Here is a 17,413-nt window from a genome sequence, read left to right on the forward strand (position 1 = left end):
CTGATGCATCTGTCTGGACAATGAACTTCTTGGAAAAGTCTGGGGCCCTTAAGACCGGGGCCTCGCACATGGCTTTCTTCAATCTCACAAAGGCCTGCTGACAGGCCTCCGTCCAGACTACCCGTCGAGGTTGTTTCTTGGACGTGAGCTCCGTGAGGGGGGCTACGATGGTACCGTACCCCTTCACGAAGCGGCGATAGTATCCCGTGAGGCCCAAAAATGCTCGGACCTCAGTCTGTGTCTTGGGGGGTTCCCAGGCCATGATGGCCTCGATCTTCGCCTGGAGGGGTTGCACCGCTCCCCTACCCACCAAGTGTCCAAGGTACACTACCGACCCCTGCCCGATCTGGCACTTGCTGGCCTTGATCGTCAATCCAGCTTGTCTCAGGGCCTGGAGAACAGCTTGCAGGTGACGCAAGTGATCCTCCCAGCTGTTACTGAAGACGGCTATGTCATCCAGATAAGCAGCAGAGAAACTCTCCATTCCGGTGAGGATCTGGTTTACCAGGCGCTGAAACGTGGCAGGTGCGTTCTTGAGCCCAAAGGGCATCACACAGAACTGGTAGTGGCCATTGGGCGTGGAGAAGGCTGACCTTTCCCTTGCTCCATCAGTCAACGAGATCTGCCAGTACCCTGAAGTAAGGTCAAAGGTACTTAGATATTGGGCAGCTCCCAGCCGGTCAATCAATTCATCCGCCCTAGGGATCGGATGAGCATCAGTTTTTGTCACTGAATTCAGTCCCCGGTAGTCCACACAGAACCTCAGTTCTGGTTGGGCATCCGGTGGTGCAGCTTTCGGTACTAACACCACCGGACTAGACCAGGGGCTGCTAGAAGGTTCAATCACTCCTAGCTCCAGCATCTTAGTGACTTCACTATGAATGCTGGCCTTCACCTTGTCTGACATCCGGTAGATCTTGGACTTCACAGGTGGGCTGTCTCCTGTGTCCACGTCATGGACGCACAGGTGAGTCCTACCCGGGACAAGGGAGAACAACGAAGAGTACTGCCCCAGGACCTGGCGACAGTCCTCCTGCTGTTCAGGAGTTAGAGATGGGGAGAGAATCACTCCCTCCACCGACCCATCCTTTTCTTGAGACGCAAACAGATCAGGGAGAGGCTCGCTTTCCACGTCCTCTCCTCCGTCAGTCACCATCATCAAGATGACTTCGGGCCTCTCGTGGTGGGGTTTGAGGCGGTTGGCATGCAGCACCCGCAGGGGCTGACGAGGGGTCTTCAGGTCCACCAAGTAGGTAGCCTTACCCTTCTTCTCCAACACCTCAAAGGGTCCTGACCAGCGATCCTGGAGGGCGCTAAGCTCTCCCGGTTCGATCACCCACACCTTCTGGCCAGGCTCCAACTCCACCGGGTGAGCGTTGTGGTCATACCACGCCTTCATCACTGCTTGGCTGGCTTCCAAGTTGTCAGAAGCTTGCTTCCACAACTTAGCCATTTGGCTCCGGAAGGCCAGCATGTAGCTCACCACATCCTGGGGAAGCTTTCTGGGAGTTCTTTCCCATCCGTCTCTCACCAGGTTGAGAGGTCCACGTACAGGGTGCCCATACAGAAGCTCGAAGGGGCTGAAGCCCACTCCCTTCTGTGGCACTTCCCTGTAGGAAAAAAGTAAACAGGGTAGGAGGACGTCCCATTTCCTACGCAGGCTCTCAGGCAGACTTCTGATCATGCCCTTCAAGGTTTTGTTAAACCTTTCCACCAGACCATTTGTCTGGGGGTGGTAAGGAGTGGTGAACCGGTATGTCACTCCACACTCCTTCCACATTGCCCGCATATACGCTGACATGAAGTTGGTCCCCCTGTCGGACACAACTTCCTTGGGAAAACCCACTCGGGTAAAGATTCCCATCAGGGCCCTAGCCACAACAGGTGCTGTTATGGTCCTCAGAGGTATTGCCTCTGGGTACCGTGTGGCATGATCCACCAGGACCAGGATAAACCTGTGACCAGCTGACGTTGGCGGATCTAATGGACCCACAATGTCGATGCCCACCCTTTCAAAGGGGGTGCTAACGACAGGAAGTGGTTCCAGGGGAGCTTTCAGCTTCACCCCTGTTTTCCCACTGGCTTGGCAAGACACACATGTCCGGCAGTAGGTATCGGACGACACTTTCATCTGAGGCCAATAAAAGTGTGGGACAAGACGGGCGAAGGTCTTGTCTTGCCCCAGGTGTCCTGCCAATGGTATCTCGTGAGCCAACTCCAGAAGGAAGGCTCGATAACGTTGAGGGACTACCAAGGCTCGTGACGATCCGTGTAGGGGTGCCTTGGGTTCACTGTAGAGGAGGCCATCCTCCCAGTAAACACTGTAGTTCCCTTCAACGTTCCCTGCTGCCTGGGCTTCGGCCTGTCGCCTCAGCCCCTCAAGGGTAGGGCACTCCCTCTGGCCCTGGCAGAATTCCTCCCTGGACGGGCCTCCCTCCACGTGCCACTCGGCCGGGATGGGTAGGTCCTCCAGGTTGGTAACGTCCCCCACCGCAGACTCCTGGTCCACCACCTCCGGTGGCCTATCCGTCCTACGGGGTGGGGACGCCGAGGCAGGCTCCTCCTGTCCTCGGTTCTTCCCTTGACTGGCAGCTGGCTGGGCCTTTGTTCCAGGCTCCAGCCGAAATGAACTCCCTCTTCGGGTAGTCGTGGACCTTGTGCTAACACAGGCCCAGTCAGGTGTACCCAGCATCTCGGTGTGAGTCCGGTATTCCACCTCCTTCCAAGCGTTGTGCTCCATGTCATTCCCCAGCAGACAATCGACTGGCACGGCAGGGCTTACGGCAACTCGAAGTGAACCTGCAACCCCCCCCCATTCAAAGGGAACCTCGGCCACTGGATAGTGGCCTGTTCTGCCGTCAGCCATCGCGGCTGGGTGGAGTACATCGGGAATTACCTGCTCTGGAGACACCAGTTGACTACGTACCATAGTCATACTGGCTCCTGTGTCTCTCAGAGCCTCCCCTCTTTGGCCGTTGATGGTGACCCACTGCCCATACTTTGCGGTATTTGCGGGCACCTGGATCTTAGGAACCATCTCCCGTTCTCCCAGGGACACTAAAGTGACACCCGCCCACTCCCTTCCCTTAGTTAAGGGCATCTCCTCCCCGAGCACTGCACTAGCTACTCCGGGGGTCTTTCCTCCAGTGGGAGGGGGTGGTCGTTTCTGGCACTTCGGATCTCCTTTATAGTGTCCAACGCCACCGCACTCGTAGCAATGGACAACCCTTGGCTGCTGACTCTGGCCAGGATTAGGGTTTCTGGGTGGGTTAGCCTTAGAGGTGAATCCTGTTCCCTTCCCTTGGAAGTTATTTTGGGGGCCTTTGGAGAACTCCTTTTTCTTTTCCCCTCCCTCTTTCTTCTGGGGGGCGCCCTGTCCGGCCTTTTGAGTATCCCCTCCAGTCCCCCTTGTGGACACCCGGGTACTAGCCCAAATGTCCGCCTCCTCAGCAAGCTTCCGAGGACTGGTCAGCTTGCTATCCACCAGGTGTTGCCGCAGTTCAGGGAAACATTTCTCGAGCAGGTGTTCCTTCAGTACTAGGTCAAACAACTCCTCGTAGTTCCTCACTTCACTGCCCTGAATCCAACCTTCCATTGCCTTCTTCGCATAGTCCAGGAAGTCCACCCAATTCTGCGTGCCCAGTTTGTGACTACCCCTGAACTTCTGTCGGTACTTTTCAGGTGTTAGTCCAAACTTTCTGATGAGCGCCAGTTTCATGGTGGGGTAGTGGGTCTGCTCATCCTCTTCGAGGGCCAATAAAGCATCCCTACCAGCTGGAGGCATGTACTTGTACAATCCCCCTCCCCAGTACTTCTCTGGAACCCCATGGGCCCTCAGCGAGACCTCATAGGCCGCTAGCCACTTGGCGATATCGTCGCCCACTCCATAGCTAGCTACTATGTCCTTTGGCAGGTATGGTTTAGATTCCCTGGTGACCTCTTGGATTTGGCTGCCACCATTAGGAACAGGTTGTGCCCCGATTCTCAAGATCTGAAGATCTATTTCTTTCAGTCGCAATTCATGGGCCATCCTCTGCTCCTCCTTCTCCTTTTCCAGCCTTGCTAAGTCCCATGTGAGCTGTCTTTTCTCCCTCCAGTCTGTTAGCTCCACTTCAGACAAGCCACCGCTAGAGGCACTGCTGCCCTTCCTAGAAATGGTTCTGGGCCCTGCTGACAGGTTCCCCACCTCAGGTTGGTACATCTCAGCCCCCTCGGGGTCAGGCTCTCCATCCCTGTCTTCCTCCTCAGCCTTGCTTTCTCGGCGTGCCTCCCCCCAAGCCCTTAAGCTGGTTTGGAGTGCACCCTTCTTTGCTCCTGGGGGACAGTACACCCCCTCCCGCTGGCAAAACTCCCTGAGTTGGGCCACAGTGTACGTTTCTAGATTTTCTAGTACAAACTCCATCTTGCCCACTCAGGTTAGAGGACAGGTTTTTGTGCAGTAACTATGCAGGGGGGTACCTTTAATAATACCTCCTCCCACCACCAGAGTAAATTTGGAAAAAACAAAAACCCACAATTAGGAAGGCCGCTTTTGAGAAAACTCCCGGTGTAGGCCTATGGACTACCCACAGTTATTGTTGAGTATACGTAGGCACAGCTCTATCCCACCACTGAACACCAATTTATGTTGGAAACAGCCCACTCCCACTCCGCAGGGTGGTGGTGGACTCCCCGAACACACTGTGGTAGCTTGGCTCGAGTGGTCAGGAAACAGGCACCGTGCTAAGCATACAATATACCCATACAATAACCATGCGTGCATCCGTTCCAAAAACGACTCTACACCGTAAAAATTATGAAAATATCTTTCTTTATCTTTTTCTCTTAGTTGCTGATTGGAAAAATAAATAAGTCAATCACAATGTACAACTTTTAAATAGTGCAGGTCAAATAAATACTGTCTGAAGATTCAATAAATAGGGATGATCATAAATACAAGGGACATTAATATAAGTGCAGGTAATACAGGCAATTAAATATTCTGAGGCCATAAATACTGTACCAATAAATATTGTACACCAACAAGTCCTGTGGACCAATAAATATAGTGAAGCAATAAATAGGTGAAACACAATACATACAGTGCCCCCAATAAATAATTAAAAGTATACAGCAGCACTCATGTAATCAGATCACTTTTCAATTCCTAAGGGCTGATTGGGCCCAGGCACAGCTTGTAGGGTTGTGGAAGGCTTGAGGGGTTCTACTCCCTGGCTGGGACAAGGCTGAGGCCTAAACTGAGGTAGATAAAGGGGGGAATACCAGTGCCCTGGCTTTCTCTCTCCACACAACCTCTCTAGGTTAGTCCCAATTCACCCCTGGCACAGTCAGGTTGGTTCCAGCACCTCCCTAGCCCCTTAGAGCAGTCTCTCAGGTCTCCACAGGGCCTTAGGCGCCCTCTACTCCACTTACTGCCCTTTTTCTGATGTTCCGACGCCGCTGGAGTCGTGTCGATGCCGTGAGGCGGTTCCGGTTCGGTCTCGGCGGCCTCGGCACAATGTCAGTTCTAGACGACGCCGGTAGGCGGTTCCGGTCCGATGTCGGCGGCCTCGGTTCGATCTCGACCTCCGATTCGACGGCGTCGGGCAGTCTCTCGATGTCGACTTCGGGCGGATCCGGTCCGATGGCGCTCTCGGCTTCGATGACGTCGGCCGGCCTGGCCTCGATGTCGACTTCCGGCGACTCCGGGGTGCGATCCTCACCCCCGACCTCCGGTGCTCCTTCTCTCAGGTTCCGGGCGACTCCGGAGTGCGATCCTCACTCCCGACCTCCGGTACACTTCACCTCGGTCTCCGACGACTCCGGAGGGCGGACTTCACTCCTCCGATGACGCCGCTCACTCGACCTCGGTTAACTTCCTCCTCGACCTTTGGTATTCCTCACGACCTCCGTCGGCGCCCTCTCACGACCTCAGGCGGCTCCGGGTACGACGTCTGCTTCTTCAGTCAGCGCCGCTTCTCCACCTCGGGCTCCAGGTCTTAGGCTACTCGACGCCGGACTCCAGGGAAACCAGTTTCCAGGTCAGGATCTTGCTGCTTTCTGCTTCTAAGGCCTGTTCCTGCTGTCCAGGTCCTTAGGATGAGTTTTTCTGGCTTCTTCCCACACAGGGCTACAGGCTGGGATCCATCAGTAGGGACAAGTATCAAGGATGGGTTTATGGACCCCACTCCAGGCACAAGTTTCCACCCCTGCTGCTTCACTCCTTCCTCCTTCACTGTTGTGCTGCTCTCTCTTCACCAGTCAGGTGCCAACTGCCAGCTCCAACTGCCAACTCTCTCTCTTAACTCCCCAACATTCCAAACCGCCTCCAACTGTCACAGAGTTCTGGAATGTTCTGGAAGGTGCTGGTAGGTTCCAGTGGATGCTGGTGATGTCACAGGTGGCCACCATTTTGTGCTCCAGGCCCTCAGACAGAAGTTTCAGGGGTAGCTAAAATGGCTCCCTGAATCTGCAGCAACACTAAAAAGTCTGGTGGTTCCCAAAAAGGAAAAATTCAAACAGGGTTTGAGGCAAAAGTGGGACAAAATAAATAATGATGAGGAGGGACCACCCAAAGGGCTGACAGGTCTAACACGCATGATTAGAGAAAGATTGCTTAAACTTAGATGAAGAGCAGATTAAAAAAACTATGGATTAAACTCTTGGAATGTCTGTATTTAAAATGAATGATTCAAATGTACAAGACCCATGACTATCTGTCTCTATTTTATTTCTGTTTTTTGTTGATAAATCTGCTATTGATTTTACAACCTTCATTCTATGATGTGTATTACATTCATTTTCTGTAAGTCAGTAAAAATAATTTTTCATGAGTTTGGCTTGGACGGAGCTTCCTTTTTTCACTGAGTTGCTTGCTTGATTGTTGAGTTTGCACTTGATGGGTTTTCGGTTTGCCTTTCTCAGTTCCCCATTCAGGGATGTTATGGAAACCTAGATATAATTCATATAAAAGCCTTAGGTTAACCATTCTCAGGAATTCTTCTTCTCAGTAGTTTCTTTTGTTGGGGGATGATGTGGATAGGCTAGTCAGGGAAGATCTAGGACTTCTTGGTCGTTAACCACTGGAGTTAGTTTTGCTGGCCACTGGAATGAAGTTAATTCTCTACAGCATCCCTATCACTATTTCTCCTAGAAGCCTTCTCTCTTTTCCATTAGGATTGCACAAAGATCTGTCTTTGGGGTGCCTTTCTTACACCTTTGAGGTGCCCCTCTTTCCACTCACTTATCACTTCTTTCTGCGTTCATCTGTTTCAACCATAAGGCTTCATATCTGAGTGAAACTATGATAGAAACTTTGGACCAAAAGAGTGTACGCTACGTGGCTACCTATCCTTTCGATATGGTAGCCAGGTCAAGTCCTGCCGTTTGATCTCCAGAGGTTATAAGGCAACCAGTCAATGCTAATGCCTTCCTTCCCCATCACTCAAATATAAAACTACTGGAGTTTGAAGCAGTTGAAGTGTGGACATTGCTGAGATTCTGAGGCATGACAGGAAAGAGGGAGGACACATGGCAAAAGCAGAACATTTCACAACATAATTTGTATTAGGATAGGTGGAGAGGTATGAACTCCTGATAGCTGGTTGCTGAATATTTATTAAGTTGGTGGGCACTACAATTATATGGTTTATGTATGTAGTGCAGGGTGACTGGCAGTCAATTTAATAGCACACTCTGTACTGACGTGTTGGCAAATCCTGGCAGGATGTCAATGGTTAACTTTTTCATGCATTGTAATCCTTATCTTTTGGAAGCACACTCATGGGCTGGCTAGAAGTCATGACAAGACTGTCTGCGTAGCATTCAGCAGGATCCTGCATTGAGATCGTCAAATGCTGTCAAGTTGAAAGAAAAGAGAATCATTTCTTGCACACCACGATTATTTTGTGTCTTTTTCTTTTTTTAAAAGTATACTAACGTTAAATCTCATACCAAAAGAATTTGCTGGAATCAAACAGGCAGTGGAAAACGTTTTTAAAGTTCTGGACCTGATGAAGGTACCCATAATCGACAACTGGTGTGAGCGGTACGCCCAGGGGTTTGCCTTGGGTCTCTTCCCACATTTAATGAACTTCCAGCGATGTGGTGAGTAGGGAAATGGTCTAGCTTTTTATTTTTAGCAAAGACAAAAAATTAAGTGCTCTGCTCAACTTAGATGAGGCCACCGGTACTTAGGCAAGCACTTACTAAAATCCACTTGCCTTTGGCCAGCAGTGGAGTATGATGTTCAAAGATAGGCAGGCAACCAGTCACCATGAGACTAGTAACATATCTAAATAGGAAGCCACAGATCATCTGAGCCCTAAAAGCAGCTATGCCTGACTTGCTTCATGTTGTCTGGCGACTGAAATCATAGAAAGAAAAAAAGAATAATAATGCTTTATCGTTCCAAGAGAAATCTTAATACATGTTTTTCTGCTGTAACTTCACACTTTGATTACATGGTTTCACCATGTCATGACAAACCAAAACACTGGTGCATCTCTGCTCTCTGGCCCACATTTAAAGACTAGCATCTCTAAAGCACATTTCTGTGTTTGCCACACTAATGTTAACATCACATGTCTTACCTGGGGCATTCGTACTTCCGGGAACATGGATTTGAGCTGGGAAAGAAGAGAAAAAAGCAAGCTGTAAGTGCTGAAGGTGGATCAGGCATGCCACATAGCAGTGAATATTCTGTAATTCTTACCTGTTGCTGATGCTGAAATAGCAGCTGCAAGGAGAAAATGAGAAAGGGGGATTAGCACACAGGGTAACTACACCGTAGTGGCTCAAGACAAATTGGGTCATGTGTTTTGAGCCTTTCACCTCAAGGTGTGCAGTTGTATCCTAGCCTCTGTTAGTGCATGTCCTGTGTAAATAGGTGTGGTTAGTGATGTCAGTTTGCATGAAACGAGGAGCCCCAACCCCTCAATTTTGCAAAACACAGTGAGTGTCTATGAGGCTAAGCAAAGGTCATTCTGACACACAATTACCATTTACATATCAGGGTCAGGCAGCCAGGCACTTTACATGTGCTAAATGAGCAGGTGCCTGGCAGGTTGAACCAAGCTTTGCCAGACTGAAGATTTCACCAACCACAGGGCGTGATCTCAGCAGTCTGGCAAAGTCTTGTGAGAGCTGTTCAAGTTTGTTTGTTGTTGAAAGTGTTTCATTGAAATGACCTTAACGCATAGACACACAATGTTATTTGTAGCAGAGAAAATATGTTTAATTACATTCTACCGTATCTCATCTAAGCACAGATAATTTAAGTTTGAAAGACGCAGAGAGAAGCCTGTATTTTTTAAGGTTCTGAGAACTTAACAAGCATTTACATGTATCATCTTGCTTTAACCTGATTGGAACATCTTATGAGAACTGGGTGTAGGTGTATCAAATGTTAGAATTGTGTATCAAATGTTTGAATTGTGTATTTTAAGCCTGTGCAATGAAGATTAGACTGGGTGTGTGAGTTAGACTGATTTTTGAATTAGCGCAGACCAAAGTAGGAGACTTTGAACTCTCTCTTAATGGGAAAAACAACTTTTCTTTACCTCTCCTTTTGAGGTGACTCAGTGGTGGTTGGTGCTCTTGCTTATGTGACTTTGATTTGATTTGCACTTCATACAATAGATGCATTCATAGTTTGATTAATACTAACGTGATGAGTTTTGCCTTCTGTAATCCATTAACCTCTTATGAACTTTCATGGTTTGAAATGTAAACATTCTCTGCCTAATTTGCTTCTCATTTATTGAAAGTAATGGATTGTTAACCAGCCTCAGTCCTGAACTTTGACTCGTCAAACAGCACTTTATGGGTGTCAAATAGTTCACAAAGAAAAAACACTAACAAATCTAGTTCCAAAGGATGGCTTTCAGCTAAAGCTTGGGCGATTTAAAATCCACTCCGAAATGTCCCATTTGAAGTACTGAAGGTCTTCCAGTGTTGCTGAAAGCGGATGCTCTATTTTAGGAGTTCTCAGTGCTGGGCCAGGAATGCAGGGAGTTGGTTTTCAAGGTTGTGGTCAGATGACACACAGAGGGAATTTTAGTCTGCAAGGCTGAGGTATGACTACCCATTCGAATGCCGGGCTGGACATTACCATGTTGAAGAAGACTTCTGCTTGTCATATTCATAAGAAGGTCGACCACTGGAAGCAAGGTTAGGGATTGAACCCAAATCTAGTGCAAAGTAGTGTTCAAATGTCAAATACGACTATGATGCCAATACAGAATATGCAAGTTCAAAGGTCAAATAATGCAAATCTGCCTCAACCTCAAATGATACAACAAAGCATGGTAACAAATGATATAGTTTGAATCCAAACTTCAAGAATCAGTAGAAACCATTCATAGCTGATGACAATCTCTCTCTAATAGTTCCAAGATATTGACAGCTCCATTAGACTGGACGTAGATAAATAACAATATTTGGTGCCAGAGAGGGGAGGAGGAGTGTGTGCTTGGCGCTGTTCTGGAGGTAGGCCACAGTGGGTCAGATGTGGATCCAGAGATGAATGGCCAACTGGTAATGTTTCTAATTGCTATTCTCGGAAAAACAAGTCCAAGTTGTAGGTATCTTAAATAAACAAAGTACTAACACAGTTTCAGCTACGGTTCCTGCAAAAATAGACTCCCTTGAAGATAATAGCCAAGCTGTAATATGTGACTCAAGTCTAGCCGATCTGTTGTGCAGGTATTGTTGCACAAATTAAACTGTGTGATCTATTACACACTTGACATTGTAGAAATGCTGACACCCAATGAGAATGTAGACTTTAAGTTAAAAGAGACAATTGTTGAATTGTTCCAAGTCCTAACAGAGGAAGACTTACATCCTGACTGAAGATGTACAGTGAAAGAGGAAGATTGGGACTTTTCAGGCAAAAACATTGAATTGATATAGAATGTTGAACCAGTGAGTATCACAGTGAAACCTATTGCAGAGTATTCCGAAATGGCTCAATACAACCTCAAAGCTGAGGCAACGGCAAGAATTACGACGGTCATTGCATCTATGTTAGAACAGCACATCTTGTAGAAAGTGTTAGAAAGTCTTTGAAGCGCGCTAGTGATGGGTTTATATTGGACACCACGGCTATTCTGTGTGGTTGAGTGGCTTTCTATAAGTATTTATGAGTTCTTCGCTCTGCAAATTTAGCATAGGTCAATGCTAAACGCATCAGAAAAACCAGAATAGGCGGCTGCTCTTTCACCCATTTGGGTGCCTTGCACTGGAATTCATTGCCTGTTAATCTTCAACAGACCTCGGACCGGAAGAGATTTTAGACCTAGCTATTTCCCCTATAGCTGATTGTGAGGCAGGTTGCAAGTTAGCGGACATTCTAGTGCCGTGACATCCCTTGGAGGATGAAAGTTGCGCTCTACTAATACATTAAATAAATAAATAAATAGGTTTAGAGAAACCAAATAAGAAGAAGAATAGAGAAGGGTGTGAGAAGGGTGAACAAATTGCATTTACATGTTGTCCTGTGGTACCGAATCCTGCCGTGGTATTTTTCCAGATTCCAGGTGATGGTGAGTGTTTTTCACTCATTGATCTATGTCAAGCATTTATTTCAATTCCCTTGTATGAGTATAGTCCATTTCTTTTGGGTTTCGATATTTAATTTTTTTTGTAAACTTTTTATTAAATTGCAAGAAAAATTACAGTTTACACACTTTAGGCATTTTATCATTTACTATACATTTTGAAGTTCTGGATAAGTCACTTTTCCATCCAACCCTTTTGTTTTCTATACTTCATATGGTGTTCTTACGGGGAGTCATTTATATGATTCATTCTCCTCTGCATCTCCACTCTAGGGCTCTGGAACAAATTACCCCGATACACATTCCACTTGCCTCAACTCAGTTCCCACTTTTTGGGACATCCCCTACTGGTATATACCGTCCTCTCTGCCAACATACACCAGGCAAGATCTCTCTCCCATTCTCGTAAGCTCGGCATCTCCGGGGCTCCCCAATGACGTGAAATATTTCGTTTTGCGATTATGAGAGCCAATGTGACGCAGATCTACTCTTTCTCACTTAGATCTGTTGGTTCCCATATGTTAAGTAGACACCAGCCCGGAGTGGGGCCAATTCTATCCCAGTGACTTCGGACATCTTTTGTGTGGTGGATACTCAGTATTACTGTATTCTAGGGCATTCCCAGATCATGTGGAAGTATGTTCCCTCCCTTCCACACCCTTTCCCACAAGAGGCGTCGTCTATCTTGCCCATGCTTGCTAATCGGGTGCTCGAGTAATACATTCTGTGGAGTATCTTCATTTGTACCAGTCGGAACTTGCTCGATATTGCCACTTCTTTCGGGGACAACACTGCGTCTCTCCATTCCTCATCCTCGAGTGCACCTATGTCCTTCTGCCATCTGTTTCTAAGACTAGTGAGGGGAATCTGGAGAGTCATTAATCAGTTTTTGGTAAGTCAAGCATTTTGCTTTTTTTGCCGTGTGATCAATTAGGATTCTGTCTTCCAACGGAGATGACTCTGGGAGCATCATGCCCTTTGGGATCGCTCCCTGCAATGCATGTTTGATCTGTATATATCGAAAGGTTTCTGCATGTGATAGTTCATACTCTTGCTGAAGTGATGCAAATGTTCGTACCTCTCCTCTCACACACAGGTCTCCAACCCGGGATAAGTCTATTAGGTCCCATTTATCGAACACTCGGTAGTCGCCCATATGTCCTAGTTTCTCTGCATCCCATAATGGGGTGTAATGCGTGATTTTATTTGCCTACCCGTCTTCTTCTCGGCCATATGCCACAGTTCAAACATAATTTTGGTAGGCCCTGTTACCTCCATGCACCGCAGTGAGGTGTACAGCGCTCTCATATATCCTTCCTTCCCAAGGACATATCTATCTATCTGGTATGCTGGATCTTCTGACGAATGGTACATATATTGATTCATGGCCACCAACTGAGACACCCAATAGTAGCGTCGTATGTCGGGCAATGCAATTCCACCATCGTACCGTCCCCGAACTAGTTTTTGATGCGCAATTCTCACTGGCTTGTCTTCCCATAGTAACTTTCTTTGTTTGTTTTCTATCGCCCTGAAGTACTTCGGGGGTATCGCTTGCGGCGAATTCTGTAAAGCATAAAGAAAGTGGGGGAGTGCCATCATTTTGAAGAGGGCTGCCCTCCCAAGCAAGGAAAGAGGGAGCGTCTTACAGTGGCTCACGTCTTCTCGCAGATGCCGCAGGGGGGCCAACAAGTTACGATCATAGAAAAGATTTCGACCCGTTGTTATAAAGATGCCCAGGTAGCGGAAATCTTCTGCTACTACTTCTGCCTTACAATTAGTGGGAATTGTCGGGGTGTGCCCCGGAATACCTAAATGGTGGATTTGGACCAATTTATATTATAGCCTGAATATCTCCGAAAATTGGTGAAAATGTTCAAGAACCTGTGCATCCAGCGTCCAGGGAATGCCAAATGCAAGAGGATGTCGTCGGCGTACAACGATATTCTGTCTCCAAGTCATGAGACCAACGTAATCCCCTGATCAATGGGTCCATCCGAACCCTGGATGCCAAAAGCTCTAACATTAGTGTGAAAATTTAGGGTGACAGAGGACACCCTTATCTTGTTCCTCTTCTCAGAAGGAATATGCAAGATGATCTGCTATTGACCGCTACGTGTGCCATAGGGTTGGTGTATAGCAGCTTGACCCATGCCCTATAATTAGGATCAAACCCCATTTTTTCCAACACTGCAAACATATATGGCCACTCTATTGTGTCGAAAGCCATCTGGGCATCAAGGGACATAACCACTCTATCCTCCTGAATTGTGTCTACCCTTTCCAGCACCCCGTTGAGACTAGGCAAATTAAGTGCAGTGTTCCTACCCGGCATGAAGCCAGGTTGGTCGAAGTGTACCAATCGCGAAATAACCTATATGAGGCGATCTGCAAGTACTTTGGCTAGGATTATTGCTTCCGCTTTTATCAATAAAATAGGCCTATATGACGCGCATTCGTCTTTTGGTTTGCCCCCTTTGTGGATCACCACAATTGATGCCAGGCGCTGATCCTCAGGAAGAGCTCCCCGTTCTCGACTCTCAATGTACATGCTTTTGAGATGCGGGGTCAACATGGTTGAGGCAATTTTATATAACTCACTCAGAAGGCCATTAGGTCCTGGTGCTTTCCCCGATCGGAGATTTTGAATCGGCTGCGCTATCTCGTCCTCTGTTATGTCTCCCTCTGTTAGAGTCAGGGCCTCTGCATCTAGGGCAGGCAAGGGCATGTCGCTCAACAATTACTTCACCTCCTCCAATGTCGATGACCCAGAGGGCGAATATACTTCAGCATAACAGGACGCAAACTCATTAGCGATGGTCTGGGGCTCCCAGAGTTTCTCACCATCTCTGGAGGTTAGGGTGGTGACTATTCTATTGGCTCGCTCTCTCCGGTCTAGCCAGGCCAGCAGCTTCCCAATCATAGACTTTGTACCTGGTTGCCATATGCTGGATCCTGGCTGCATCAGTAGCCAGTTCTCGAAACTCTTTTGTTTTTATAGCTAAGGTATGCATCACCCCATCTGCATTACTATCTGTTAACGTGTCTTCAATATCACTTATTTCACCCTTGAGTTGTTCCTTTGCTGCGTTTTTCACTTGTTTGTGACCAGCAATTAGGGAGATGGCCTGTCCTCGTATTACTGGCTTGTACGCCTTCCATAAGGTTATAGCGGACTGGACTAAGCCCATGTTTTCTTCGAAATAGTGTTTTGTGGCTGACGGTAAGATCTTTCTGATTTCTGGAATTTTGAGCCACCAAGCATCTATTTTCGTTCTTACCCCCTGTTGCAGTCCCATTGCTCAATAGACCAGCCATAACGGTGAGTGGTCTGATATTCCCCTTGCCATATGTCGTATTTCCCTAAACTTCCCCATTAGATCGGGCAATGTGATGATGTAGTTTATTCTTGAGAGACTACTGTGGGCCCCCGAATAAATTGTATATTGTTGTAGTGTGGGGTTATAGGTACGCCACACATCCCCCAGTCCCATCCCACTCAACAACTCAGACAGTTTGGAATTGGCTTGTTGTGTGGGTCGCGGTGGATGTCTATCTACACTCTCTGCGACAACTGCATTAAAACCACCTTCTATCAAGAGTTCTCCCTCTGGAAGCTCCAGCAACAAGTCTCCTATGTCTTAGAGTGATTGTGTGTGCATTGCTGGGGGACATAAATTGATACAATATTCATTACCCTTCCACTCCAGGATCCGAATATCGCCACATATCGACCCAAGTTGTCGACCCATGTTCATGTAACTTCTAAGGGAAAGGCCCTTCTTAGCAGTATTCCCACCCCTTTAGAGCCGGTGGTAAATCCCGCATGTGCGATCAACCTATAGCCCCATCGATCTAGGGCTTTACAGGAATTACCTAGGAGATGTGTCTCCTGGAGTAGGGCTATATCATGGGAGTGTTGTTTTATATATTGGAGTATCATTCCTGTCTTGATTCCTGTCCCCCAGCCCATTCACGTTCCAGGAAAGGAGTCTCATGCCTGGGCCCCCGCCCCCATTGTCAGCTTTCATAATGATTATGCCCTTTAGTATACCACTGTTTACTCGGATGCACTCTTCGTTGCCTCTGCCGAAACCCAGAATCATCCACCATCACCATACCTAACTACTGCACTGTGTATCCAGGCCTTTATGGATCTGCCTATTGCAAAAATAAACACTCTGTCTCTGAACCCCTTATCTCTAATAGCCCAATACCCTCCCTCCCTTCCCATTAAAATCTTAACTCTAAACCACAAACAACAATTAACCCACTCCCTGCCGCCCTGCAATCCAGGCCTAGAACTGCCTGGTACCCCAACTATGCAGATTGCCAGTTGCCCACCCTCATCCTGTATCATCTTGTGGGGGCTGTGGGGCTTACATGTCTCTTTTCCATTGCTTAGTTTTATATCTGGCACCCCTGACCCTATTGTACTTAGCTGTGTCCATTCCGTTGATCCAGGGCAAATCCTCTACGTCTATTAGTCTCCCTCTGGGCTACAGGTAGCCCCGATGGCACTGTCCAGTCGTTTCTCGAATTCCTAAAGCCATTGCCTGTGTCGCTCAAGATGTTCTTTTGGGCTACTTTCGCCACAACCCTCCAACCCTCCAGCCATTCTCTGGCCGCATCTGGGCTCTCGAAAAACCAGGCCCTGCCCTCAGCCTCCACCCTCAGTTTCGATGGGACGATCATGGTGTATTTAATTTCTCTCCTACGCAGTTCCTGCTTGATCTCAGTGAAGAAACACCGCTGTTTGTAGACCCTCACTGTGAAATCCGGGAAAAAGGTTATCTCATTATTTTCAAAACAAATAGGTGGCCCATTCCTTGTCATTTGCAAAATACTGTCCCTATCCCTGAAGTTAAATATACGGGCCAGGATGGGTCTGGGAGGTGTTACGGGTTTAGGCCTCCCGCCCGGGGCCCGATGCGCCCATTCTACCATGAAAAACTTTGAGAGATTCTTGGGACGCACATAGTTAGTAATGCGGTCCTCAATGAACAGATCTGCTGCCGGTCCTTCCGCCCGCTCCGGTATGCCAATTATGCAAACGATGTTCCGTGCGATCTACCCTCGTAGTCATCAAGTTTTATCTCAAGGTCGCGGCATGTGTCCTAAAGTTTCTTTACTTGTTGCTGCGTGGCCTGTGAATCTGTCTGGATACCTGCCACTGTAGTCTCCATTGCGGTCACTTTGTCTCTCGTTTTCCCCAAATCTGCTCTGAGTAAAGCGACTTCATTTGTGACGGTGTCGATTCTTTGTTCTAGGGATGTTCACACTGTTATTATGGCTTTCAGAATGTCCTTGAGAGAACGTTCCTCTGCGTCCACAGGCTGCTGGGCATCGGAAGAGGCATGAGGCATGCTCTCCGCCTCCCCGATGTGGTTCTGCTTGTCGCAAATTTGTCCAGTTTAGTCCGGTGTCCACCTTTTAGCCCCCTACCCCTCATCATCTTTGTCTGAGCTGGTATGGCTATCGCTAGGAGCGGGGTAATCACCCACTCACAGCAACTTGATTCCAAATGTCGTCGTTTATCCCTCTGCTAGACCGGTCCCTTGTATGTGATTATCTGCACCTTTTTGATTTTCTCTGGGTGTGCACCATGCACGTGCTATAGTATCTAGGTCAATTACCCCGGATCCGCAACTGTCTGCCCATACACTTGAAAGCCTCACCACCTGAGCCCCTCCCCAGCCATTGGAAACCGCAATAATAGTAGTTCGCCTCAGTGTCCCTTTTTTACTGCCTGGGTGGTAGGGTCGACCGCTCTCTCCGTTCCCCACGTATCGGTATTTGAGGCCGGAGGTCTGTACTGTGTTGGGAAACACCTCTTGTCACTCGATTCCTTCCCCAGGCCGACGTGCTGTGGG

The 17,413-nt window shown here is 48.0% G+C and overlaps 1 protein-coding gene across 10 annotated transcripts in view; it reads right to left on the reverse strand.

Annotated features, from left to right (window-relative positions):
* Positions 1-17,413, reverse strand: part of LOC146866846 (scavenger receptor cysteine-rich domain-containing protein DMBT1-like) — a 1,139,300-nt gene that overhangs the window by 582,100 nt on the left and 539,787 nt on the right. For all 10 annotated transcript variants that reach the window (XM_085602006.1, XM_085601995.1, XM_085601984.1 and 7 more), the window contains 2 exons: positions 8,693-8,716; positions 8,571-8,606 (listed from right to left, as the gene is read on the reverse strand). In XM_085602006.1, coding sequence (XP_085458132.1) covers positions 8,571-8,606; positions 8,693-8,716 — 60 coding nt within the window. The remainder of the gene's footprint in view (positions 1-8,570; positions 8,607-8,692; positions 8,717-17,413) is intronic.

The sequence above is a fragment of the Triturus cristatus genome, chromosome 1_2 (assembly GCF_964204655.1).
Source record: "Triturus cristatus chromosome 1_2, aTriCri1.1, whole genome shotgun sequence".
Classification (NCBI taxonomy): Eukaryota; Metazoa; Chordata; class Amphibia; order Caudata; family Salamandridae; genus Triturus; species Triturus cristatus.